This window comes from Cynocephalus volans, chromosome 8 (genome assembly GCF_027409185.1).
Source record: "Cynocephalus volans isolate mCynVol1 chromosome 8, mCynVol1.pri, whole genome shotgun sequence".
In the NCBI taxonomy this organism is placed as follows: domain Eukaryota; kingdom Metazoa; phylum Chordata; class Mammalia; order Dermoptera; family Cynocephalidae; genus Cynocephalus; species Cynocephalus volans.
In genome coordinates this window covers 39,762,189-39,789,748 of record NC_084467.1, presented here as the reverse complement: position 1 = coordinate 39,789,748, position 27,560 = coordinate 39,762,189, and the positions used below count along the sequence as shown (strand labels likewise).

The window sequence follows — 27,560 nt, the reverse complement described above, 5'->3', positions numbered from 1 at the left end:
TGGGAATTTCCCTGAGAAAGGAACATAGGCATCAACTGGCAGAAACAGATGCCCAGAGTTTGATGGCAGAAGTAGGGGCTTTGGTAGGTAGTTTGCCTGGTTCCCATTTGTCACATCTTGCCCCGGCTACAGGAAAATTCTGCAGTGCTGTGAGAAATTTGGGTAACTCAACTAGGACTCATTTTATGGGGACAACAGAGAGCTGACTTGGGATCACCAAGTTCAGTCAGGTATGTAGGGGGATGTGGTAAGGTCTAGTGACACAGCTGTCTCCTCGTGAGTGGTCTTCGCTTCTTCCACCTCCCACTCTTCTTTGTGCCTTCTGGGAGGAATCCCATTTTACATTTCTTAGGGACTCAACAGACCTATATTTGAAGATGAGTGAGATTTGGGAGTTCAGCAGGATGGGATGAACTGAGGAGTCTTAATCACTTTTAGGGAAAAAACTCAATTTTTCTTTATGGGTCAGTTGAAGCTTACTCTGTAGCATTTGTTCCAGCAAATGTTAAACTCAGTTTCTGGGGTGTGGTTCGATAATGAGTAAGGAAAGTATTATTCCTGTGCATGTTATTCCTCAGTCACAAAGTTGTAAGACTCATCCTGAAACCTTTTCTCTAGTGTAGCTAGTTGGGATAAGCAAATTTAGAAAGAGAAAGAGAAATACGTAATTGTGGGATATTTGTGATGAGTTTAAGTATATTATATCTGCAAGATTATTGGTTGTCAAAATAGGATGAGATATAAAAAATATTTTAACTCAGTTAACCTCAACAGGCAAGGAGGGTATATAAGAAACACTTTCATTTTGCTTAAACTAAAAACATAACAGAAAAAAGGATGGATTAGACACTGTTTCTATAATATTGGGAAAATTGCTCTGACCATATTGGGTTAAATCTCTTCTTCTTTGATCTGATTTACTTTTCTGGCAGGTCAAATGTAATTTGTACTAACTTTTATAATCCCTTGATGGCATATTTGTTTTTTGTTTGAGCATTTAAGAGAAATTTTGGTTAAATACACATAACGTGTGATTTACAATTTTTAACATTTTAAATGTATTGTACTGTGGCGTTAAGTGTATTAACATTGCTGTGCAATCACCACCCGCATCCTTCCCCAGAACTTTTTCATCTGCCCAAACTGAAACTCTGTACCTATTAAACACTAATTCCCCATTGTCTGAACATCTTTTATTTATTGTTTTACTCTTATTTTATTTTTTTATTATACAGATTTGTGGGGTACTTTTTTATTATACATATTTGTGGGGTATTTTGGCTATCAGTAGTTGTGTACAATGTGTGATGGTCAGTCAGTATAGTTAGCTTATCCGTCATTACAATTTGTAATCATTCTTGTGTCTGTTGACCTATTTTTCATTAAGCACCTTCCCTTTCCCCTCCCCCTTTCCACTTCTAGTAACCACATTTCTGTTCTCTCTGAAGAGTTCAACATATTATTTGGATTGTTGTTTCTCTCCCAGTCTCTCTCTCACAATCTCTCTCTCTCTCAATCTCTCTCTCTCTCCCAATCTCTCTCTATCTCTTGCAATCTCTCTCTCTCTCCCAATCTCTCTCTCTCCCAATCTCTCTCTCTCTCCCAATCTCTCTCTATCTCTTGCAATCTCTCTCTCTCTCCCAATCTCTCTCTCTCTCCCAATCTCTCTCTCTCTCCCAATCTCTCTCTCTCTCCCAATCTCTCTCTCTCTCTCCCAATCTCTCTCTCTCTCCCAGTCTCTCCCTCTCTCCCAATCTCTCTCTCTCTCTCAATCTCTCTCTCTCCCAATCTCTCTCTCTCTCTCCCAAATTCTCCCTCTCTCCCAATCTCTCCCTCTCTCCCAATCTCTCTCTCTCTTCCAATCTCTCTCTCTCTCTCTCCCAATCTCTCTCTCTCTCTCCCAATCTCTCTCTCTCTCTCTCTCTCTCTCATAGCTGAGACTGCCTTAGTTTGATTTCAGCTCCCACTTATAAGCGAGGACATGTGGTATTTCTCTTTCTGCACATGGGTTGTTTCATCCATGTTGCTGCAAATGGCAGAATTTCGTTCTTTCTCTAGCCGAGTAGTATTCCACTGTGCATATATACCACATTTTCCTTATTCAGACATCCACTGATAGACATTTAGGTTAGTTCCATGGCCTGGCTATTGTAAATAGAGCTGCAATAAGCATGGGAGTACAGGTATCCCTTCGACATGATGATTTCTATACCTATGTATATATACCCAGTAGAGGGATTGCTGGATCATATGGTAGTTCTATATGTAGTTGTTTAAGGAACCTCTATGCTGTTCTCCATAATGGCTGCACTAATTTCCATTCCCACCAACAGGCGGAGGTTTCGCCTTTCTCTGCATCCTTGCCAGCATATGTATTCTCTCTCAGTTTGATAATAGCCGGTCTAACTGGAGAGAGATGGTATCTCAAAGTGGTTTTGATTTGCATTTCCCTGATGGTTAGTGATGTTGAGCATTTTTTTCACATACCTTTTGGCCATTCGTATACCCTCCTTTGAACATCTTTTAGAACTCATATGTACCGTGAGAAAGATGTACCTGACCAGGATTCTCATTTGAGTGAGATTAAAATTTGTGGGTTCTCTATAGCAACGTTACAAAGGATGACATTTCCTATAACAACCCTGTTGCTGTTATCCACTATTTCCAATGTCCAAATTTGGCTTTTATTTCAGTTTTGTTACCAATTACCTTTGGAGAGATGTGGACAGTGGATGTGAATAGACAAAGAAAGATACTGAGTACAGTCTACCGCCATTGCCTCTTAGTAAGAGTCTTGTCCACAGTCTAGCCTAGTCAGCTGGGTAGAAAGTTCTCATTTTTACCAAAGTGGAGCCCTAATCCTATCATCTTGATGGATAATTGTAATTTGACCATATTTCCTGCCTATAACCTAGACCATCACCACCAGTGTTATTCATGTAAAGTAGCTGGAGCAAAATGAGCAAGTCAGAATTAATAAACATAAAACATAGCTGTTATAGATTCAGCTGGTCACAAAAATCTAAACAGAGTAATTGTAACTGCTTTCTTCTACTGCTCATTCTATGTACTCCATGCCTGCAATCAGCAACTCAGCAAAATGAGGTTCATAACCCACTGGGTTATTTCTTCGGATCTCAGCCATTGCTTGTCCTTCCCTTATTGGGCTGCCTCAGTTTTCTACTGACCAGGACTATTGGTCAAGACACATCTCTGGCCCGTGGTTCAGTCTCTCCAGCCTTCCAGTGATGCAATTTTCTGACTCTTGTTTCAGTGGAGCAAGAAGCCCAAAGTTACTAGGGTAGTCTCAGCTTCCAATTCATCAAATTCATAACTGTGTCCTATGGTGGAAACATTCGCCAATGAGGTCCTCCACCTCCAAGTGCACTGATGAGTATATTATAAGATGGGAAGCAAAATCTTTCAAGTAAACTACAAAGCCACTTAGTGAGATGATCACTCCCATATCTATGCCTATTTTCCAGGCCTGTGTGTTGTGCCACTGGAGAGAAGGCACAGTTAACCACTCGTTTAGGCCTAGTGTCCTATCTTAACCCAACTCAGGTTCTATCAAGTCAGCTATAACTGGGTCAGAGGTATGTGGTAAGACTAGTGAATGTCATGGTATTGAGCCCACTGGTAGACTTCCTTTGCTGTAAATTGTATCTGCTGGTCAGTGACAATGTTGCATGCAGTACCATGGGGATGAAAAAGCCACTTCACATGTGTATGAATGAGATTGTGCTTGAAGAAGTCCTACTGGCAGGGAAGCCAGATCCAATGATAGAGTAAGTATCTATCAATTGAGGACAAATTAATGTCCCCTTTATGATGGTTGCAGCTAGCTAATCTGCCAGTCTCCTGGAAATAAAAAGAATGATCAGCAAAGGCAAAGCCAATTCATTCAGACTGAGGAAATCCATGTTGTGGATCCCATGTGTGGCCTTGTCCACATGTGCCTTCTCCACGTGGCCCAAATGTCCTTGCCCTGTGTCTTGGGGTTCCAGGCTGCCCTCCAGTCCCCTTAACTCAGTAAGAGACTTTGTGAGGTGGAACATAGACCCTGAACTCAGTCCTTGTCCACATCTCTTATGACAAGGAAGTAGATGAGGGACTCCTTCGGAGCTGCAGTGGAGACCTCCTAATTCTCCAAACATATTCTCAATTTGTATATTTATGGCTTTTCATTTCCCCCTTTCCTTATGTCCATCTTCTAGTGCAGTCAGAAGAATGACTATTTTTGCCATAGCTACCAAGCCGTTTTCTTTCCTTCCCTCCGCCTTGCTCTCCACCTGCACTTAATCCTGTACCATCAATATCAGCACCTTCGGTGAGCCTGGTGCCATGGCATGCTACACATTGCCCCTGCCCATTTCCCTCCAGCAAGGAGGTTAGCCGTGCCCTCTTCAAATACATAAGCAACTTGATTTCAGAAGCACAGTTTGAAGATCTCTTCCTGGGAGCCTCTTTCAGTACCAATTCTTATATCAGTTGGGGTTCTAATAAGAAACAGATGGCATGCTCAGATTTGAGAAACATTAAATAAAGAGATTATTTACAAATATCAGAGTCAGGATTTGAGTCTGGTTCCAAAGCTCCCACTTTTCATTACTTTTAAATACTAAACTGACATAATACTAAAAAATGATAAGAAAACAAATAGTTTATAGTTCGCAACCCTTGGCTTGGTGTCACCCGCACCGCGCTCAGTCAGTGAGTGCACCGGCCATCCCTATATAGGATCCAAAACCGCGGCGGGAGCACCGCTGCGCTCCCAAGCGCTGCACTCTCCCAAGTGCGCCACGGGGCCGGCCTGAGTTCTCAAGTTTTTAATAGTACTTCATAGCATAGTATTTATCGGGCACTAATCTGACTACTTTAAATATAATAACTCCATTAATTCCAATAATAAGTCTAATGAGAAAGAAATTGTTATCCCCTATTTAGAGCTGAAAAAAAATAGAGCCACAGAGTTTTAGTAACTTGCCTAAGCTCATACAACTAAATAGTAATGACAAGATTTAAATGTAGCTGTACCATTCCAGGACCTTGCTTTTAACCACTATGCATATTACCTCTTAGCCTCTTTGTAGTTCCCTAGCCTAGAGAATAAAGCTTAAATTCATTAACCTGGCATGTGAAGCCCTACACAATTTGCTCTCTGCCTCACTCTTTAGTCTTACTAAATTTTCCTCAATTCCCCTTGCTCAGTAAAATTTTCATGTGTTGCATGTGATGTACATCCTCATTGCCTTTATGCTTGATGAGGAAGCCAGCTCTTTCTTCAAAACATAGACACTGCCTCACTAGGAAGGGCTTCGTGGGCCTTCTCCTTGCCATGATGCTGCAAAGTGACTTGCTCTCCGGGGTTACAGGAGCTGCCCCCATACATAAGATGGCATCTTCACATTATTGTTACCATCCACTTCTCTAAAACCTAGAAAATCTTTTTTTTTTTTTTAAGGGAGAAAGATGACTACAATATTTGTCTGCTGAGTCAAAAACCAGACTACTGTAGAATTGATGAGGAGCCTTCACATTTGACTGAGAAAGGCAATTTACTTTTTCCCTTCGTCCTTTACTGACTGTAGGGGTCCATACATCTATCTCTAATTATGAATTCTCCAGGAGCAGAAAATTCAGAGGGATTGCTACAACTGAAAGGAAGAAAGTCACATTCTCTTCTTTTTTTTATTTTTATTTTTTATTAAGAATATTCATGAGATACAAAGCTAATTGTCATCCCCCCTGCCCATGATGTGAGGGCCAGATTCATATTCTCTTCTAAAATGGCCACTTGTTTTATGCCACCAGACTAATAAGGCCAAATCTCCATCTTTAAAAATTTCTGTGTAACTAAATGTAACAAATTAGCCAGATGTTTTTCTTTATGTGTCTCTAAATAAGCTATAGTTACTGCTGCTTTGGAGATCTAGAACGTAGATCTGGTGCCACTTTCTCTGAAGAAGCAGGTCACCTGATGAAGTTTACAAAACCAGAAGACATGCAGCATAGCCTGGGAGGAAGCAATCTTTTAATAGGAAGAAGCCTCTGGCTGGACTTGGTTATTACATTGAATTTTTAAGAGACAGTTTACTAGATTTAGCAAATAAAAATTATAGGCTACCAAATATTACATGGGGGAATACTTATACTAAAAAAAAAAAAAAAAAAAAAAATCGTTGCTTATCTGAAGTTAAAATTTAACTAGGAGTCCTACATTTTACCTGGCAACTCTACCTGAGAGTTAATTGCTGCAGAAAGATGTGGATATATCTGATTTCTGCAACTCTCACTCCTGTTATCACTGTTTCTGAACCCGCCTCATTTCTTATCACAGGTGTCATGGAAACTGCAGGACTGCCTTTCTCCAGGTACTTTGCTGTCATACACTTCCTTCAGATGGTAACACCAAGTTCAGGTATGAATCTCTCTCCTTCCCTTATGAGTCATGTCAATGTCAAGTAGGCCAGAAAAAGCAAGGACCAAAAAATAGGGACAAACTCTTTTGACCATTGTTCTTAATGTTTAATACATAGTTATGTAATGAGATGTGTACTATAGACCCCAGTTTATGGTTAGGAAAAGTTAATTATTTTTAATCAGCAAGTCTTTATCACGTACCCAGATTTATGTTACGTTCCAGGGAGAAAATAAAATAAAGATCCACTACTTGTCTTTAAAAACCCAGTGTTCATATTGAGGAGACATGATTTATTTATCACTTATACAGTCAGGAAGTGGTCCAAGATGTGGGTCTATATTGGAATCCATGTAAGTTTTCAGTACACCAGGGCATCAGATGAGGAAAGATGGAATGGGCTGGACTTCGACAGGTGATGAGAATTTGCATTATAATGGATCTATGTAAAACAGAAATAACTACAGCTTATTTAGAGACACATAAAGAAAAGCCTAAGACAACAATTGCCATAAAAGATTTACAAGTTTCTAGCAAAACCTTCATGTTAAATGGTAGAAACCTTTCTGATGCACATTTAGGTGGTATCCGGTCTTTGGCTAACAAAAAGAATGCTGCCACAAACATCCTTGCATATATGTTTTAAGCGTCCCTATGAGTACAAATATAGAAAAGATTCCTATGAATAGAATTGCTGATAAAAGGTAATGTGCTATTGTATTATGATATTAAAATGTTATTCTTAAATAGTTATAAATGTACATTTCCACCAAGCACATGTGAGTTTGTCAGGGAGGTGTTGCAGGCATCGGAGCTTTTTATCTTTTCCATAATTATAGATGAAAAATAGAATCTCACAGTGATTATATTTTACATTTTTATTAATGAGTGAGGTTGAGTATCTTTCCAAAAAATTTTGTATTTCTTTTCCTCTGAACTGCCTGCTTATGTCTTTACTTCATATTTCCTTTGTATTGTTGGTCTTTTCTTTGTTGCTTTTTAAGAATTCTTAAATATTCAGAATTCATTTTTGATCTGTTATACCTTTTCCATGTATTTATGATCAGTTTGTAATTCAATGGACTTGTTAATTGTATTTTGAATGTGCAGCATTTTTTTTTTGCTTTGATTTCTTATTTTGAAGATTACAAAATTTCCCTCCTAGCCCTGTTTATTTTGTCCACATTGTTCTCCAAACTGACTTTTTAAATTATAATAGACATTACTTTCTAGAGCAGTTTTAGGTTTATAAAAAAAAAGTGCAGAAAGTATATAGAGTTTCAATATAACCCACTCCCTCTCCACCACCTCCCCCACCCCTACACACATACAGTTTCCTTTATTACTAACATGTTACATTAGTGTAGTACATTTATTACAATTGATGAACCTATATTGATAGATTATTATTAACTGAAGTCCAAGTTTAAAGTTTCATTCTTTGTGTTGTACATTTCTCTGGGTTTTAACAAATTGTTACAAAAGTCAGTCAGAAATGGCTTCTGTATTTTGGTCTTGCGTTGCAAAGTTTCTTCAACACTCAGATCCATTAGCTCAGAAACCCACCAATGCCAAACTCAAATTTTTATGCATACAGTTATTTAAAATATATCCTAAATAGACAAATTTTTAGTATTTAATGGCTGCCTGCTTTGTATATCTTGTGAAACTGCACCCAACATCTGTTAGCTATAGATAAGAAAAACTCTGTAAAGACCCCAAGTGCTATTCAAAGCTCTTTGACCCAGAGGGTCTCTGCTGTGTTTGGAGTGATGTCACCTAGACACATAAGCACCCTCTCCAACCCTGGGAGTTCCTCTGCCCTCCTCCTCTACTGGATGGTGATCTCCTGTACTTCTGCACTGTCTCAAGTTGTAAGAACTGCCTCCTTTTGCAACCTTGTCAATGTTGCACAAATAAAAGCTCCTTGTGTGCTACCGCCACCTTGCGGTCTTATCTTTTCCCCGATCAGCCCCAAACTATATAAATGCATATGTCACTTATCCACCATTACATGCTGTACAGAATAATTTCACCGTCCTAAAAATACCCTATCCTCCATCTATTCATCCCTCTCTCCCCCTGAAACCCTGGCAACTACTGCTCTTTTTACTATCTCTATAGCTTTGCCTTTTCCAGAATGTAATATAGTTGGAATTATACAGTATGTACCCTTTTCAAACTGGCTTCTTTCACTTAGTAATATGCATTTAAGCTTCCTCTATACCTTTTCATGACTTGATCACTCATTTTATTTTATTGTTGAATGATATCCCATTGTATGTATGTGCAGTAATCTCACCTTATTGGAGGAGGAGATGTTCCAAGACCCCCTAGTGGATGTCTGAAACCACGGATAGTACTGAGCCCTATATACGCTATGTTTTTTCTTATACATATGTACCTATAATAAAGCTTAATTTATAAATTAAGCACAGTAAGATTAACAATAATAATTAATAACAAAATAGAACAATTTATAACAACATGCCAGCATTAGTACTCTTTCCCTTTAGGGCCATTATTAAGTAAAATAAGGGTTACTTGAACAGAAGCACTACAGTATCACAACAATTGATCTGATAACTGAGATGGCCACTAAGTGACCAATGGGTGGGTAGCATATACAGCCTGGAGACGCTGAACAAAGGGATGATTCACGTCCAGGGTGGAATGGAGCTGGACAGTGTGAGAATTCATCACACTACTCAGAAGTCTTAAACAAGTTAAAACTTATTAAAACTGGAATTTTCCATTTAATATTTTCAGACTGAAGCTGACCTTAGTTAACTGAACTCATGGAAAGTAAAACTGCAGATAAGGGGAACTGCTCTACTAGAGTTTGTTTATCCAGTCATCTACTGACGGACATCTTAGTTTATTAATTTGGGGCAAATATGAATAAATGTGCTGTAAACACTTGTGTGCAGGTTCTTCTATGAATATAGTTTTCAACTCATTGGGGTTATACCTAGGAGCACAATTGCTAGACCACATGGCAAACCTGTGTTTAGCTTTGTAAGAAATTACCAAACTGTCTTCCAAAGTGTCTGTACCATTCTGCATTCCCACCAGCAATGAAGGAGAGTTCTTGTTGCTTCACACCCTTGACAGCATTGGGTGTTCTCAGTGTTTTGGATTTCAGCCATTCTAATAAGTTTGTGATGGTATCTCATTGTTTCAATTTGCAATTCCCTAATGATATATGAGTTGAGTTAATTTTCATGTGTTTATTTGCCATCAACATATCTTTGGTTTTCTTTGGTCTGTTCAGATCCTCTGTCTGTTTGTTAATTGTTCTTTGTTTTCTTATTGTTGAATATTAATGGATACAAAATTGCAGCTAGATAGGAAGAATAAGACCTAGTATTCTATTTCACTGTAGGGAGACTAAGTTAACAACATTTTATTTTATAATCTCAAATAGCCAGAACACAGAATTTTGAATGTTCCCAACATGAAGTGATGGATATGCTAATTACCCTGGTATGCCCATTGCACACTGTATACATGTACCCAAATATCACACTATACCCCACAAATATATAGTTATCAAGTGTCAATTAAGAAAAAATAAGTAAAATTCTCAGTCTGTGGCTTGTCTTCTCCATCTCTTCACAAAAGCTTTTGCAGAGCAGACATTTTTAATTTCAATGAATTTAAAATTTTAATTTAGTAAATGAGTACTTAAACTGTTACACCTTTTCCATGTATTCGTGACCAGTTTAAAATTCATTTTTGACTTATTTTTATGTTGTGTAATTTAACAGTTTATTTTCATGGTGTCCAGATGTTGTTTACTTAGAAAAGTTCTCCAGATGCACTCCAAGATTATAACAACCACTCTTTTTACTTATTTTATATTTTCAAATTAATCCATCAAAAATTATTTTTTATATAAATGTTAAGAAGGAAATTTGACTTTTTTTCAAAAAAAAAAACCCCAGTTGTTCTTTCCATTTATTAAATAATTCATCTTTATTCATTAATCTCAAGTGTTATCTTTGTCATAAACCAATTTCCATAATGCATTTGAATTTTCAAACTCTGTTCCATTGAGCTCTCTTATGGGCCAATTTCAGATGTTAAGAAAAAAAGATTGTATTTATACAACAAATTTCAATATTCTATAGAGATATTTCATGCTCAGTAGCATTTTTAACACAATTTTTCTATGAAAAGTTAAAAGACATGTTTTCTTTTTTGAAATATTTAAGAGGTATTTTTATTTTGGTGACCTCAGATTGCTACATTGAGTTATGCTTGCCATATTGTTGGTTTTAATAGAAAAGATTCTAATGTTTTCTATTACACCTTTGAGAAAATTTTTTCTTCCTTTTTCTTTGTTCTCTATAAGATTGTTGTAAACTTGAAAATTTGTTAGATAAGTATTATGCAACCTCAAGAACACACCAAATTATATATCTAGTTAAACAGGAAAACTAATAGAGAATAATGGCGAAGTGACTTAAGTCCACATAATTATTATTTTTAAATATATACAAAGGTAAATGGCATAATTAGTTTGGAATCCCTCCATTTGTGATCATTTTGTCTGTTACATATGCATTTAAAACACATTCAAAATAATCAGTATTTTAGACATGTAATTGGAATCTAATTGCTTAAGGGAATAATATTAACTTCATTAGCACTGCTCAAATATTTAAGTTATCTTCAAAGATTTGTAATGTAAGCATATAATAAAATGGGATTCAATAATTTATACCTAAAATAGTATTTCTTTCTATATAAAAAATAATTTTCAACATTTTAAATATTAATTGATTACTCTCACATTGGTACTTGAGACTCTAGCCACCAATGGTGAGAGAAGTCTAAACTGACCTGATAGTCTTTACCAAGTGGCACTCTTACCAGACTCAGGTCCAGCTGCCTGCCCCTTTGATAAGGAAAGAAAAAAAACTCAGAAGTCAAATGGTTGGTGTTAGAAAAGCAGATGTATTCAGCTGAAGGAGATGGTAGGCTCTCCCATCTCAAAGATTTAGATTTACTGAGGAGTTTTTAAAGGAAGGGTTGAGGGATGGAATGTGGGAGGTGAAAAGCAGGAGAGAAGGAGACGTGAGTTATGAGGGATCCATTTCTGTGGGTCAGGTACAAGGTCTCGCCAAGGCCTCCTCTGGTTTCTGTTCTCATCTTGGCTGTTATCTCAGGACCCCGCAAGATTTTGATTTGCACCAGTGTATTAGCTGGTGTCCAAGGTCAGCTTCAGTCATTTGGCCTCGATCATTTCTCAAAACTCTACAAGTCTCGAAGAAAGAACTGTTAGCTTTGCAAAGTACTAATTAGCTTCTTGCCTTGTTTTCCTGCTTATTGAGCGAGTTAAGAAAGTCAGGGGATGGGAAGAAAGAGTGGAGAGAAAAAAAAACCGTCCTTTTTAAAATCCTCCCCCCCCTCCGCAGCCCAAACAGCTTTAGGTCCCAACATGGCTTCAGTCCTGCTGCCTCCACCAGCACTATAACAGAAGGAATTGGGAGAGACAAGATGGCCATTATGTGGGGAAAGTGGAGAGTAGCATAACTATTTTTTCATCTCTCCTCAGTGAGTGGAGCAGGGGACAAAAATGAGAGAGTCTGAAATGCCCACTAGTTCTACATCTCTTTCCAGTCAGGGGCCAAGAGAGTTTCTGAGTCTCTAACCTGACAGCACACCTGTTGTAGCCAAGTTGTATCAAAAAGGCAAACCAAAAAGTGAAACATCTTAACCTGGGGACACTTACAGGAGCAGGTTACAGAGCTTTAAGATATTTTGCTGGTAATACCCAAGAGAGTTGACAGCCTATGTGTTGAACATAGGACTTCTGTAATAAGACAACAGTATAGAGAAAAAACGAGGTAAGAGTAAACACAGGATGTGTGATAATTTTCCAGAACTGAAGAAAGACAGGATTCATTTGATTCAAGAAGCACTACAAAGGTCAGAAAAAGAAGCATAAATTCATACACAGATTTATTATAGTTAAAATGCAGTACCTTAAAAGCAGTCTGAGAGAAAGAATACTTAAAATGAGTAAAAGAATAGAATGAATGAAAGAGTAACTATTAGACTGGTAGCAGCTTTTTAAAAACAGAATGGAAACTATTTAGCAGCAATGGAAACCATATTTTTATATTTCTTAAGGGAAACAATTTGATGAACTACTATTCAAATCAAGTGCAAAGTTAAGTTGTTTTCAGGGAAAACAAAAGAATTTATCCACAACAAAGTGTGAGTGTGTGTACATGTATGAGAGTGTGCATGAGATACAATGATTCAAATAAAAGTTGTGTCCTGACTCATACTCTCACCTTTGGTTACCGTCTCCTTTCCCAGAACAATTCACAGTGAAGGGCTTAGAGAGGCCAATCGTGGCTTCACTGGGTGGAGAAGTTGAGCTCAGTTGCCAGCTGTCCCCACCACAGAGTGCACAACACATGGAGATTCGCTGGTTCCGGAACCGCTACACACAACCTGTTCATCTGTACAAGGATGGTAAAGACCTGTATGGAGAAACTATCTCCAAGTATGTGGAGCGGACAGAGCTACTGAAAGAAGCCATTGGAGAAGGGAAAGTGACCCTCAGGATCCTTAATGTCAGTGTTGATGATGACGGACAGTACCACTGCTTGTTCAGAGATGGTGATTTCTATGAAGAAGCCATCACAGAAGTGACGGTCACAGGTAAGGATGGATCCCTCTGAGGTTTTTATGCATCCATGAACCTCAACCCATCTGAGGCTGAGTAACAGGAAAATTCTCAGTGTTTCTAACTATTTTCATATTACTTGGTTTGGATAGCAAATTCAAGTTCATGCATTTAGTTTTAGAACTGGGAGGAGTGAAGGATCAAAAATGAAAATTATGTCTGTGCAGACTTCAACTCTGTTAGTAAATATTGTCTGTTTTCTTATGTCTACAAACGTTGTTAGATTTCTAAAGGACTAACAGAATCCTTTTAGGATTTGCTACTATCCTTTCAGTTATTTCTGACAACACTTTAGTAAAACTTAAGATTTTAAAAAATCCGTAAATCTTTACAATAGTTTCCTTAATGATAATAAGAAAACTGGTAAGTAAACTAAAAAACAGAAGGTCTTCACAAATGTGAGGACACAAGTGTAGGGTTTCAGGCCCACTCATACTTAACATCTATTTGGATATAATACAACACCCAACTCTATAGACTAGAGCTGAACTATCCAATATGATATCTACTAGCCACACGTCCATTTAAACTTACATTAAAATTAATTCAAATTAAATAAAATTAAACTTTCAGTTCTTAAGTCTCATAGGCCACATTTCACGTGCTTAACAGTTGTTGGGAAAACAAAATAGTTTGGTCAGGGCCCTCACCTTGGGTCCAGTTGGGTGCGGTTTTAGCACATCCTTTGTAAGCAAATTGTGTGTGTGTGTGTGTGTGTGTGTGTGTGTGTGTGTGTGTGTGTGTGTGTGTGTGTGTGTGGAGTTAGTGCACATGCGTGCCAATGTATCTTTTTAGTTTTATTGCTATTCTTGTGTTCTTCAGAGAGACAGAGAGAGAGACAGACAGAGAGAGAGAAGAGTTTTAGTGAAGCAGGCAGGCCGGCCTCTGCCTTGGGCATCCACCCAGTGCAGCCATGCTTTCCAACCTACAGTTTCCAAGTACTTTTTGGCTGGTTACCTAGCCCATAGACCTGTGTGTGAGGGGTCTGGGGACACAGCCTGGCATGTGAAGGGTTTGTGACCCAGTCTGTGAATGGGCTTGAGTGGTCTGTGGGCTCCAGACCTAGCTTTCGCTCAGCTCGACAATTGGCCCAGTTGGTACAGGATTACAACCAGGTAAAAGAGCCCAACAACTGGTGTGGTCACCTAGCTTTACAATTGGCACCATGAACAGGATTAAGAGTGCTACAATTGGCGATGTTGACAGGATTCCAGACATTTGCCTTAGCAGTAGCTCCACAATTGGCATAGTCAGCAGGATGCCAACATTAGCCTAGCCCCACAATTAGCATAGTTGTCAGGATTAAGAGCTAGACAATTGGTGCTGTGAGCAGGATTCCAACATTAGCAGTAGCACCACAATTGGTGTAGTCTATGACAGGATTCTGAGCAGGTATAGGAACTGAAAGCCCTTGGAAGAAGGAAGAAATGTGGCTATCCTTGAGCATGTGGGGCTTGGTGGCCACTTTTCTGCTGACTGGAGCCTGGCTGCTGATAACTATGCTGCAAACTGATTGAGATTTGCAGCAGAAAGCAGAGTTGTTGGAAGCATGGATAAATGTCCTTGAGGATGATGTGCAGTGACTGGCCACTCCTGCCTCTCACAACAGGGAAGACGACCAACCCAGTCGTGAGTTGGGGAAACCATGCATCTCCAGGCATGACCTGTTGTGTATGAGAAAAGAGACATTAAAGCAGCAGAAACAGGGAGAGCCCCTGGCTGCAACTATGCAACCTAGGGGTGGGTGGTGTAACGTGCTCTAGAGACTATGTAGTATATGCGTTTTGCATTTCTCTGAAGGCAAAAGGCTCGGAAGGTGCCACTTAAACCTGATGGCTGGCCAGGTGCTGTAAAACCTGAGAAAAGAGTGCCACATGCAGATGGGTAGATGACCTGAGAATGGGTGCCCTTGCAGAATTTCAAGCATGTTTTCACCTGGTGAAAAAGTGGAAAAGTTGGTCTCCATTACTATGTTTCTGTCTCTGAGGCAGTGGCTGCAGAATGGCTATGTATGTGCACAGGGGCAAGGCAGCCACTCCTTGATAGACTGGGTGAATGCAGCTGTTTGAACTGTGTGGGTGAAGGCTGCCAAAACTTCCTGAGACTGAGGGAGTAGCCAGTGTAAGCCAAGCTGATTGAAGTAATTCAAAAGCCAGAATTTAAAAGGGAAGCAGAGCACAAAGATTTGGAAAGTTTGCAGCCTGGCCATGTGGTAGAAAAGTGGAGAGCAGGAGAAAAACGCAAGGGTGAAGCAGATAAACTGTTTGCTAAAGACATTATCTTGGAGATGAGGCAGCCAGGTGCTAAGAGCCAAGACAATGGGGAAATGCCCTGAGGGCGTTTGAGAAGTTCGGGGAGAGCACCCCTCCCATCCTAGAAGGACTGAGTTTCTCCAGGGGGCCTACCTGAGGTGTCATGGCCCTCAGCAAACTGTTCCCTGCATCCCAGCCGCTCTGGCTGGAGCAATCCTGCCTCAGCACCTCTGAAGAGCAAAAGCCGAAAACCTTGGTGGCATTCACGTTGTGTTAAGTTTGCAGGCCAGCAGTATGTGAGAGCAGTGGAGGCGTGACAGCTTCCACCTAGATTTCAGAAGATGTATGAGAAAGTCGGGGGACTCAGGTGGAGACCTGCTGCAGGGGTGGAGCCACTGTGGAGGTCATCTACGGAGCAATGTGGAGTAGAAAAGTGGAGTCAGAGACCCCACAAAGAACCCCCACTGAGGAAATGTCTAGTGGAGCCAGGATGGCGGGACCGCTACCAGGAACGCAGAACTGTGGGGCTGCTGGCAATGTGCTGTGCCAGCTTGGAAAAGCTGAAGACACCAGGGCAGCTCAGTGGTCTGCACCTGGTAGAGCTATAGGAGTGAGGTTGCCCAATGCTTTAGGGGTCCAGGTGCCCCAGTATACTTAATATTTGCCCTGTTTCGGTTTTGGATTTGTTTGGGGCCTGTTTTTTCTTTCTATTCCTCCCTTCTGGAATGGGAATGTGTACCCAATGTCTGTCCCGCTGTATCTTGGAAGTAGATAAACTTGTTTTTGACTCTTTACAGGTTCACGGCTGAAAGGAGTTTTGCCTTTAGTCTCAGATGAGACTTTGGTCTTTGGACTTTGGACTTTTGAGTTGGTGCTGCAACAAGCTAAAGACTTTTGGGACTGAGATGGAATGTGTAATATGTGAATGTAAGGGTCATTTATCCTCACTAAGTGAACATTGTGGAAGATTCTGAATGCATAGATTGTAGGGCAATGACCCTGAAGGGATGGATTGTTGGGAAAACAGAATAGTTTGGTCAGGGCCCTCACCTCAGGTCCAGTTGGGTGTGGTTTTAGCACATCCTTTGTAATCAAATTGTGTGTGTGTGTGTGTGTATGTGTGTGGTTAGTGCACATGCATGCCAATGTATCTTTTTAGTTTTGTTGCTATTCTTGTGTTCTTCAGAGAGACAGAGAGAGAAAGAGAAGAGTTTTAGTGAAGCAGGCAGATGGGCACCTTCCTCGGGCATCCACCCAGTGCAGCCATGCTTCCCAAGGACCTTTTGGCCAGTTACCTAGCTCATAGACCTGTGTTTGAGGGGTCTGGGGATCCAGCCTGGCATGTGAAGGGTTTGTGACCCAGTCTGTGAATGGGCTTGAGTGGTCTGTGGACTCCAGACTCAGCCTTAGCTCGACGATCAGCCCAGTTGGTGCAGGATTACCAGCTGGTAAAAGAGCCCGACAACTAGCATGGTCACCCAGCTTTCCAACTGGCATCATGGACAGGATTAAGAGCTAGACAATTAGCAATGTCAATAGGATTCCAGACATTTGCCTTAGCGGTAGCTCCACAACAATCTTATGTGGCAAGTAGCTACCATACTAGACAGCACAGATATAGAACACTTCCATCACTGCAGCAAGTTTTATTGGACAGAGCTGCTCTCGAGTAACACTTTTTAAATATTTATTCATTCTTCCTTTGCCCACACAGTAGGCAAGTCTTGTATCCCAGCCAATGTCCTGAAATTTTTCAGAGACTTGTTTATTTTCTCTAAGCCACATGCTATGTTTTAATAATAATAGTGTATTATCTATTTATGCAAAACATATTGTTTGCAAATACCTATTGTATGCAAAGAGTATACAAATTAAAGTTTTTATTAAAGCTGCAAACATATTTATAAAGCCATTGTTTATTTATAATTTGGTATGTCAGCTCAAAGTGACTAATGGTGAAGATTGAAGAAAAAACAGTAAGCCATAACTTCTATGAGAATTGAGATCTTAGTTGTTTTTTTAATTATTCATTAATGTTCACTGTTATAATCAAGGACCTAGCCCAGTCTCCTAGATTTAGTAAATAATCAACAATAAATATTTTTGAATGAATGAATAAGTGAATGAAACAAACAGTCATTTCCTCCCCTGACTTATTCAGTATGAGGCTGTCAATTTTTATATTATAAACCCTCATACTGGCTGGTCCCTTTTCCCTTTTGATGAGCTCATCATGGCAATCAGTTTCCCAGAGCTTGGCTATCAACATGTCTAACATGACAGGAATTAAAGTGAGAGAGGTGGACTTTTCCATCTCTGTTCTCTGTTTCCCCTTCCCTTCATCTAAAAAATACTCTTTCCCCATTTTTTCAATCAGCTACAAACTTAGAAATACAGATTCTTCTGCATCCTTCTAATATCAAAGGTCTTTTAGTGGAGTGTAATTCAAGAGGATGGTTCCCACAGCCTCAAATGGAATGGAGAAACAGCAGAGGAGAGGTCATTCCATATGCATCAAAATCCCACTCACAGGACAGTCACAAATTGTTCAACATGAAGATGACCATTCTCCTTAGCAGTCACTCCCATGGAAATGTCTCTTGCTATCTCCGAAACCCTGTAACTGGTCAAGAGGAAAGTACAAGCATTGCCCTATCAGGTGAGATCTGTGTATTTGTCCTTTAAAGGATGGCCATTGTCATATAAAGTAAGAGAAAAATTCTTACACTCTCTTCACTTGGTTTCCAAGACATTTTGTTCTCTTGGCTTTATTCAACATCTTGCTTGTTTTCTTTCTTATTTTCTTTTCTATATTCATTTTTTTTTTCACTTTGCCTTCATGATATTGGAATTTCCAAGCATAGTTTTTTAGCCTTTTCTCCCTTGTGACTTCATTCTGTCTCATGGCTTTAAGTACCATAAGTCTAATAAATATCCCAAACCAAACATGTCAAAAACTAAACTGATTATCTCACAACCATCTTAATTAACTGCCTTCCCAATCATACTTCATAGCTTTAGTTTCTTGGAACAAAATCCTGGAAGTCATCTTTGACTCTCATTTTTCTCTCATGTTCTATGTCTCATCTGTCAAGAAATAATTCTAGCTCTATCTTTAAAATATATCCAGAGCCTCATCACTTCGCACCACCTTACTACTGCCACCCAAGTCTGAGGCACCATCACCCATGGTCTGAATTTTGGCAGTAATACCCTAAAAGTTCTACTATTTCTACTTGTCTGATAAAGTATATTCTCTTCTTTTTATTGGAATATAGTTTATTGTATATATTGGACAGATCATCTGGGCAAAATATCAACAGAGAAACATAGGATTTAAACTACACTGTAGACCAGTTGGACTTGGCAGAACATTTCATCCAACAACGACTGATTACACATTCTTCTCATCAGCACACAGAACATTCTCCAGGATAGACCACATGTTAGATCACAAATCAAGTCTCAACAAATTTTTACAAATTGAAATTATTTCAAGTATCTTGTCAGACCACAATGGATTAAAACTAGAAGTCAATAAACAGTGAAACTGTGGAAACTATACAAACACATGTGTACAACTATACAAACTAAACAACATGCTCCTGAGTGACATATAGGTCCAAGAATAAATTAAACAGGAAATCAAAAAAATTCTTGAAACTAATGAAAATAAAGACACATCATACCAAAACCTGTGGGATACAGCAAAAGCAGCACTAAGAGGGAAGTTTATTGCAATAAACACATTAAAAGAATAGAAAGATTTCGAATAAACAACCTAATGCTGTACCTCAAAGAACTATAGCATATTCTCAACATATGGATAGGAGGACCCATTTAAAACATGAGACATAAAACATCACCCTCTGTTCAAGACCTTACAGCTGTTCAACTTTATCCACAGTAAAATGCACCCACAATATCCTGCACTGTCTGTACTGAATTTCCTATCTGTCCTCATCTTTGTCCTTTGTTCTCCTTTGTCCACTCTAGTGCAGCCCTTGCTGTTTTCCATCCATGACAGACATGCTGTTGCCTTGGGGTCCTTGCTCTAGTCGTTCCCTCTTCCTAGAATAGTGTAAAGTCCACCAAGTTCCCATATCTCCTTCAAGTCTATGTTCAACTCTCACCTTTTTAATAAGCAATACCTTGACAAACCAACTTGAAAAAATGCAACCTATCCCCACCACCATCACCTGGGATTTTCTATTTCCTTACCCTGCTTTAATTTTCCTTTTTACATAGGATTATCATCTTTTAACCACTGTATAATTTACTTATTGTCCCTTATCTATCTACCCTCTAAAACATGAGGGTAGAGATCTTTGTTGGTTTTATACACTGATACACCCCTACTGCTTCATATATTTCATGGCACATAGTAGGTAAGCAATAGATAATTGATATCTAAATGGTTAAAAAAAAAATGAGTGCCTTGTAAATTGCCAATTAAATATACATGTATTAATGTTTGTGTATATGCATGAAATTAATGTTAGAGCCAGAAGCTGAGAGGGATATTGTAATTCAGAAATATTTTATTTGAATAACTCCTCTGAAAGTTTTAGCAATTTACTACCTTCAAAACAGTTTTGCATGTATTTTCTTATTTGATCTTCCAGAAAAAAGCAAAGCTTTATATTATGGTTGTGTCAGAAACAGCAAAACAGTTACAGTGGATGAAGAAAGACTAAACTACCTATTCTCTGCCCCCCAAGTTCTTTGCATATACATATGTATGAAACAAATAAAAGAAAGAGGGAAAAATCCTTGTTAATTTATTTACAACTTCAGTAAATAACAAGAGGCATATTTTCTGAGTTAACACTTTCTTAGAGTAGATATGTGAAAGGACTGAAGGACTGAGTTGGGACTGACTTTATGGTAGCCCCTGGAAACTTGTGTCTGAGGCTTGAGGGGAAGAACTTAGCCCAGCCTCTTCCCTTTTAGTCAGGAAGAACATGAGACAAAGTAGATGAGAGGAACAGGGAGAGTGGCCTTCACTCACCTTTGCTCAAGCTTCAAACTAAATCACGTCCAGCTCAGCCCCACTCCAGACCCTATCCTACTTTTCACCAGCCCAATTATCACTGCTTCCCAAACTGGCTTAAATCTAATGTCCCAGGGGTGATGGGGTCTTGAATGGAAATATGCTTTGGAGAAATCATCATTCCTTGTTCAGTAGGTCCAAACACTCCAAATTTCCTAAGGGGTAAGATTTGAAACTCTGTATTTCAGATAAACTATTTCCATGGAACAGTATTTGGAAACTGATTCTGGTTGTAATTCTGGCTGTGCTGCTATTCTTTATCATGATTCCCAGTGCTGAACTACATTTCAGACAGCAACGTAAGTAGGTGGGAGATGCAACATGGGAGAGGGGGTGGGAACGCTGCCTAACTCTTGATTCTCAAGGCTGTGTGCCTCAGGGAGTTCTAAACTCTTGGGTGCTATGTGAGACATATGCCCTCCACCCATTCCTTGGTCCTAGATCTTCTTCTGCTGCTGGAGCTGCTGACAATGCTGTGTATCTGGAAGCCTGGGCTTCTTGTGCCTCAGTCAAGTTGAAAGCCCTTTTTCCTACAGTGATAGATTTCCAGACAAACTGGGAAAGCTTTTTTGACGCTTAACCCCTAACACAACTTATACATATTTCTAACTGCACTTCTTAAAGGGTCCAATGACCCCATCAGGAACAGGAAATAAAGTCCTAACTGCACATGGCAAAAGTGGCTGAGAAGACGTCACTCATCACAGCATCAAGAAAAGAGACTATACCAGGAGACTTAACAGTAATTTGTAATGCCAGGTGGTTTACTTTTCCTGGGAGTAAAAGTTTTTTATCCATTCTCAACTATGCTACATTAGGGCGGTGGGAGGGGTGGGGAGGGGGCGGCTGGGAAGACAGAAATTTTGCAAGAAAACTTAAGACAAAAAAATTGCTGTTCACAATGTGAGACTGTGGTCCATTTAAAAAGCTTCACGCTCACAGATCCCTTCTGGTACAGCTCTGTCTTTCACGAGTATAGTCTTCTGTGGTCTCTTTCTGCTTTTTCATTAGGCCCTCTAGGATCTTCTCCTGACATGGGTAGTTTAGCTGTCAGCTAAGGATTTGTATCTCAGTCTTTATCCACTTCTCCCAACTTCCTGTATTTCCCCTTGACATTTCCAGATGCTCTTCTGGCCTGAACTGTGTTATCTTACCATGAGGGCTGCCATTTTCCACCGCTGTAGCTGTGGGGTTTGGGGCGGACCCCTACACCAGAAAGCCACATGTTCATGACTTTCACCCTTAGTAGGTGTTGTTTTGCAAAAGTAAGCATTCTTTTACCTTCTGTCTGCTTATTGAAACTAAGTTTTTAAAGGTTTGTTTTTTATAATTTGCTTCATTACATCTTTTAATGCATTTCCCTTTTTATTGCAAATCTGCTTCAGGGTATCTTACACTTTACTGAGCCTTCTAAGGCCACTTGTGTAACAATTGCTGCCTTTTCCCAGATAGTTCTTCAGAAATTTATAGTCAGAGACTTTCCTAAATTGACCTTTGCCAAGCTGATTGTCCCCTGTTATTCAACTGTTCCTCACTGGCATAATTTGAGCCCCTGACATACTATTCATCTTTATCTAGAAGGTGTTTTTTAATAATTTAGAATGTATCATTTTTAAGGAGCCATAGTTAATTTTATAATAGGAATTATTACAACATCATAAGAGGCTAACATTTGTTGAATTTTTACTATTGGCAAACCTATACCAAGAACATTAGCATTATTAATGTATTAAACTTCCATAATACACTTTGAGTATTATTACTACCCTGTTTTCCATATGAAGAAAATAAGTACATCACAGTTAAGTAGTCCTCCTAAAATCACACATCGGGTAATGGTTAGAAATAGGATTGAATATAAGCCATATGTACACTAGTATCCCATGTTTTAACCACTAAGTTAAACTGTGCCTATAATTCTCCAGCAGAGAAACAGACACCACCTGTGGTAGTAAGACCCCAATCACAGAATATTTTCATTGAGAGACTAGATAGCTTAATGACAATAAATAACATTTTAAACAATATGTTATCTGAAGACACTTCCATTCATGAGATTCTTGTATCCAAAACTCTCATAATCTCTTAGGCAGTTCAGACATCTCCAGAGCTATTCTCCACCCAGACTCTTTCAAACTCCGATAAAATGATAATGCTGAGTGTATAACTCCACCTCATGCTCTCCAATGAGGCCCACTGACTGATGGGCTAGATGAAAAAAAAGAAAGATGAGTTGCTTTCCTGCAGGTCTCAGTCCAAACCCTGTCCCATCCTAGGAACAGCTCTGCTTACTGTTGCTTTCATCAACAGCTCTCTGATCCCTCGGACATAAGCCTTAGCCCTATTCTAAATGAATACAATGGATAGCATCAGAATATAGTTCTTGCTTTCTAGGCCCATTTTTCCCCAACCCAAAGTGCCTCCACAGCAATAAATGATGATTGAGATACCTCTTTTTCTCAAGGTAGCTCTTGCAGCTATACCTCTCCTTGTGCCGTGGGTGCGGGGATAGTCTGTTCTTCAACGTGTACAGTCGCTGGACTCATCGTTTACATGCACTGGAGAACACGAGGTAAGTGGAATCCAAAGGATGGGAACTTGCTGGAAACAGCTCCTTTCCCAAAGCCCAGTCTCTGGTAAGACATTTAGCCAAAGAGAAATGATACTTGTTTGAACTGCAGGAACAGTAAACACTTGAAGTGTAAGTTGTAAATTCTAGCTTATAAATTTTATGGGCTTAATGATACGAACTACTGATACTTCTGTTCCTAGAAAACAGAAAATATTTCCTTCACTTTAATAGCTTTATTTTGGTCCAAAATCCAGCTATCACTTTACCTAATAAATCACGCTGATTCTTCTCATACTTATAGCATAGAATAGGTAATAATTCTGCTTATCTTCAACTTTTGGGATCTCAAACTTCTTTCAGAGATTGATAAAAAGTAAAAGATCCTCTTCTCAAAATTATTGACATGTCCACACAAATGTGCTCAATTTCATGGTGTGCATGGACACATGAAACTGATCCCTCTCCTCTTTGGCTTTCTTTGAGGGTGAAATTGAAATGAATATTGTGAAAGTTTTGGGATACCTGAACCCAACATATTTGAACTGTGCCCTCAGCTTTATCTTTGAGGTCCCCATGGAAATTATATATACTAGGCAATGATCAGCAAGATAAAGTAATTCTTTATTATAAGCTGGAGCTAAAGCCAAAAATCACAATGCAGAAATTGTAAAGTAGGGCAATAATTTTCTCCTGTGAAATAAAGATGAAAAATGGCTGCAGGAAAGTAATTTCTGATAGACATAGCTATTCAGTAATGAAACAGGTACCCTAATAGTTGGCAATGGTGCTGCCCTCATAAGACATATTAATCAGTATTATGAATAGGAATGTTTTCCACTTTAGAAACACTCAGGAAAGATACTTCAAAGGAGACTTCTGCTCCAAATGAGAGTGTGACTTTGATGAATTGTAAGATCTCTTACATCTCAAACATTGGGCTCATCCAAGACTATTCTATTTCACCATACTCCTCACAAGGTCCAGAATTCTTGAGGGTCCTCATGACCAGATAAAATAGATAAAGACATAATATATCTATCCGTCCTTCAGACTCTGGACAGCTGTAGCAAGGGCCACGCTGCTGGACTGGGAGATTGGGTGTCTGCCTCCTCACAGCCCTCTTCCAGGCTTAGCCCAAACATACTCATCCTCAGGAATATTCACATCACCCAACCTACTTCCCTCTCACCCTCATATAAACCCAGAGCAGTAGGAACCTGAAAAGTAAATCTATCATAAATCCGCAATCCAGCCCTCTTTTCTCTGCTGTGACTCTTAATTCTTTCATCTCTCCCCAGTCCCTGTTTCAGATCCACAATTCCAGTTGGATACTATATGGTTGGAAGATATCACCGTGGCCCTCTGTGTGCTGACAGTCTTCATCACCATGTTCCTTTCCTTTATTTACTTCAGATTGAGAGGTAAGTGGGATGGGAAGGGTGGTAACTCAGAGGGCATCATTCCTCTGACAGATCTCCAGATAACCAGAGGGGTGACCGTTCTGGTCCTTGTGCCTTAATAACTGGCGGAAGAAGCAAAGATTTAATCCCATATAAGGTCTTTCTGATTGTGGCCTTCTTGAGGCTCCTGGGTGTTCTACCAGTGCCAGTGTTAGTGCCTCAAATGCCAATGTCAGTCTCAGCTCTGATGGAACAACTGTGACAACTTTCCCACTTAAACTTGTAAGGCAAGTTTCATGCAGAAGCATTCATTAAAGCTTTCTGTATACTGCGTTCTTTGCAAGGCTCACATGGTTTCTTGTATTTTGATCTCAAAGACAGAATTGAAAATTTAATATCATACTTTTCTCTTTCAGAAATATGTAAGTGTCCATGGGGGCTGGATCAGGAACATTTCAGAACCTGTTTATAGGAAGGCATATATCTTTGAAACACCCCTTAATTCATGCCCAAAGATAAAAGCCCTGGCTTTATTGTGAAAATATAATTTCTGTGTGAAAATGAAAGGAAATATTGAGCTAGTAACACAGGAAGGAAAATTTTAATACTTGATTCTTGTACTCTATCAGTTTTCTACAATCCTAAAAAATTCCACTAAAAAATGTATGCACAGTTAAGCAAATGTATGCTCTTATTTACTAGCAGGCTTTTCCTCTCAAATCCATGAGTTACTATGAACAATACAGAGACATTATTTTTGTTTAAACAAAAAAAGCCCATAACCTAGAAAAAGAATGTTCCACTTTTTTTTTTTTTTTAATCTTTGCATCCATTGACTCTCGGCTTTCTCTATACTACCTGTTGAGAGCTGCCAGGTGTTGTTATTGGTCAGTTTGGACAAGGCAAAGTGAAAGTAACAGCCAAGCCTTCATTCACCTACTGCAGTTGTATAAGAAAGAGGCCAAAAAGGAAAGTAGTGCCGGCTCCCCAATGTCCTATTTTTTTCCAATAGAACAGCACTGGGCAAGGGTCAGGTGACATGCAACACAGGTAGGGGAAATCTTACTACAAAGAGCTCTTGCCATTTTATGGGTTAGTGGGAGGGAAGTTAGATACAGGGAAGGACTGGGAATGGAAAAGAACTGAGTCACAGAGGAAAAGAGTGTTTTAGTCAAGACTCCTCCACAAAAGAAGGCCTTAACAGAGGTGACTGAAAAGTCTCTCAGCTGAGGCCCCCAATGAGGAGGTCTCCAAGGAAGGTTCCTGAGCTAAGAGTACAGACATGCATATGAGCATGGCTGCCTGGGAGTGGGACTGAGTCCTGGACTGCAACTCCCTCAAGAAACTGCAAGGCACTGACTTTCATGGAGAACAGGTTTCTCCTGTGAGGTCTGCAAGGCAGAGCCTTTGTAACTTCCTATGCTTGGACCTAAAGGATCACACACAGGTTATTGGCTTAGAGTCAGACTCATGATCTGGCCGATGTTGAGAGACTTCCTACCCATTGAGATGAAGTAAGTGTAAGATACAAGCGTGTGCCTGCTACAATACAGATGCATACTCCTCATGCCTAGTTTCTGCCACCAACAAAAACATCCCAATCATTCTCCTGGCGTTCATAGGGATGGAAGTAGTAAAGAGTCTATAGCCAATATTCCTCAGCTCACGTTACATTCACCTATTGACCCAGTGGTATTAAAAGCAGGATTGCTTTCAAGAGAAGTATTACTGTCTGTCACAGTAGAGAAGTCCAGAGGAGCTAGAAAACACATCCTGTTCCACGTGCATGGGGCTGCAAGGCCATTTCTAGATGCTGCTCTTCTGTATCCCATTGAGACCAATGAAGGAGTTGCATTATCTACTCAAATATTTTATCAATTTGTCTTTTTTGTTTTTCCCAGCATTCTATGAAAAAAACGTCAAGACAACACATTCATTGATTTGAACTAGATACTACACAATGTAATGGACTGAAAAGACCAAATAATTCTATTTATCATCATTTAGGCTACCATCATGTCTCACATTGCTAATAATACAGAGTTTTATAGCAATAACTTCATGATAGTGTAGCCACAATTGAAAATGGTCAAAATTGACTACAAATCGAAATGTCCTAAATTAGCTGCTAATTTTTTAAATAAAAAATACCAACCAATTGCCAAAATCAGATTAATTTTATTTTACAAAGACAAAATAATTTCCCCAAATATATATAAATTTCCTACAAACTTTTTAATGTTTTCTTCAGTTTTATCAAGTTTTTACTGGGGTACTGGAATAAGTCCCATTGCTTTTTTAGTAGCTATATTCTCTGTACCCTTTCACCAAATGAGTTTAGTTTTTTTCGTATGTTAGAAGTTTGTTATTCCAATTCCATGTCTCACATGTTTCACAATTTTGCAAGTTCCAGAATGTCAAGAGAACCCTTAAGAATATTTAGAAAAATTTACAAAAAGTTTAAAAGCAAATCCATAGACCCACTGCATTTTCAGATGTGTCTCATAGTACAAGCACTAACTTTATTTTGCAATAGCCTTTCTCAAGCAAATAAACAAAACATATAGTGGTTTACTGTTTTCTGAGTTATGAAGGTACAGGGAGAAAGAAAGACAGTCAGAGACAGAGACAGACAGAGACTATGTTTGGATTGCAGTTTTGCCGGTGTATTCATTTACTTCTGTTGCAAAGAGATAATGTGCAATTTAAACTGGGCTCTTTTCTAGGATGGCTTTATTCCTTGCAGGATTCCTCTCAGCAAGTATTTTTCTCTTATTGATTTAAGCTAGAGAATTCAGGTTAATCAATCTGTAAATAAAAGTTGTTCCTCATGGCCTTTCCAAAAATATCGTTGGCATCTCAAGGAAAATAAATATTTTCTCAAACATGTTCTCAACTTAACTACTTGACTTTAGTAAAATGTGAATTTACAATTCCTTGAGTTAATTTTATTTCCTTGACAGATTTCCTACAAAATTAAGGGATTGAACAAGCATCAAACTTCTCATCTGGAACTCTGGATAGAGACTACAGTGGTGCAATATGCTAAGATCTCAGAAGAAAATAATTGTAGCCCTATAATTTTATACATAGCCAAATGGTCGTCATGTAGCAAGTAAAGAAAATATGTTTGGATATTCAAATTTGTATCACATT

The 27,560-nt window shown here is 39.1% G+C and overlaps 1 protein-coding gene across 2 annotated transcripts; it reads left to right on the top strand.

Annotated features, from left to right (window-relative positions):
• Positions 1-27,560, top strand: LOC134384673 (putative selection and upkeep of intraepithelial T-cells protein 1 homolog). Of its 2 annotated transcripts, none has more exons than XM_063106360.1 (8): positions 1-83; positions 6,341-6,421; positions 12,755-13,102; positions 17,757-18,038; positions 20,621-20,731; positions 22,897-23,004; positions 24,303-24,425; positions 27,368-27,560. In XM_063106360.1, the coding sequence occupies exons 2-8, from the start codon at positions 6,346-6,348 to the stop codon at positions 27,382-27,384; spliced, it is 1,065 nt and encodes a 354-aa protein (XP_062962430.1). In that variant the 5' UTR covers positions 1-83; positions 6,341-6,345; the 3' UTR covers positions 27,385-27,560. The 2 variants fall into 2 exon arrangements, with proteins under 2 accessions (XP_062962430.1, XP_062962429.1); XM_063106359.1 differs by having other exon boundaries at positions 18-230.

Bases quoted from the DNA above. Each gene is read 5' to 3' on its own strand.
- LOC134384673 (XM_063106360.1), top strand. From the start codon at position 6,346: ATGGAAACTGCAGGACTGCCTTTCTCCAGGTACTTTGCTGTCATACAC. The intron at 20,732-22,896 runs GTAAGTAGGTGG...CTTTTTCTCAAG, and splicing joins ACTACATTTCAGACAGCAAC to GTAGCTCTTGCAGCTATACC. The intron at 23,005-24,302 runs GTAAGTGGAATC...ATCTCTCCCCAG, and splicing joins CATGCACTGGAGAACACGAG to TCCCTGTTTCAGATCCACAA.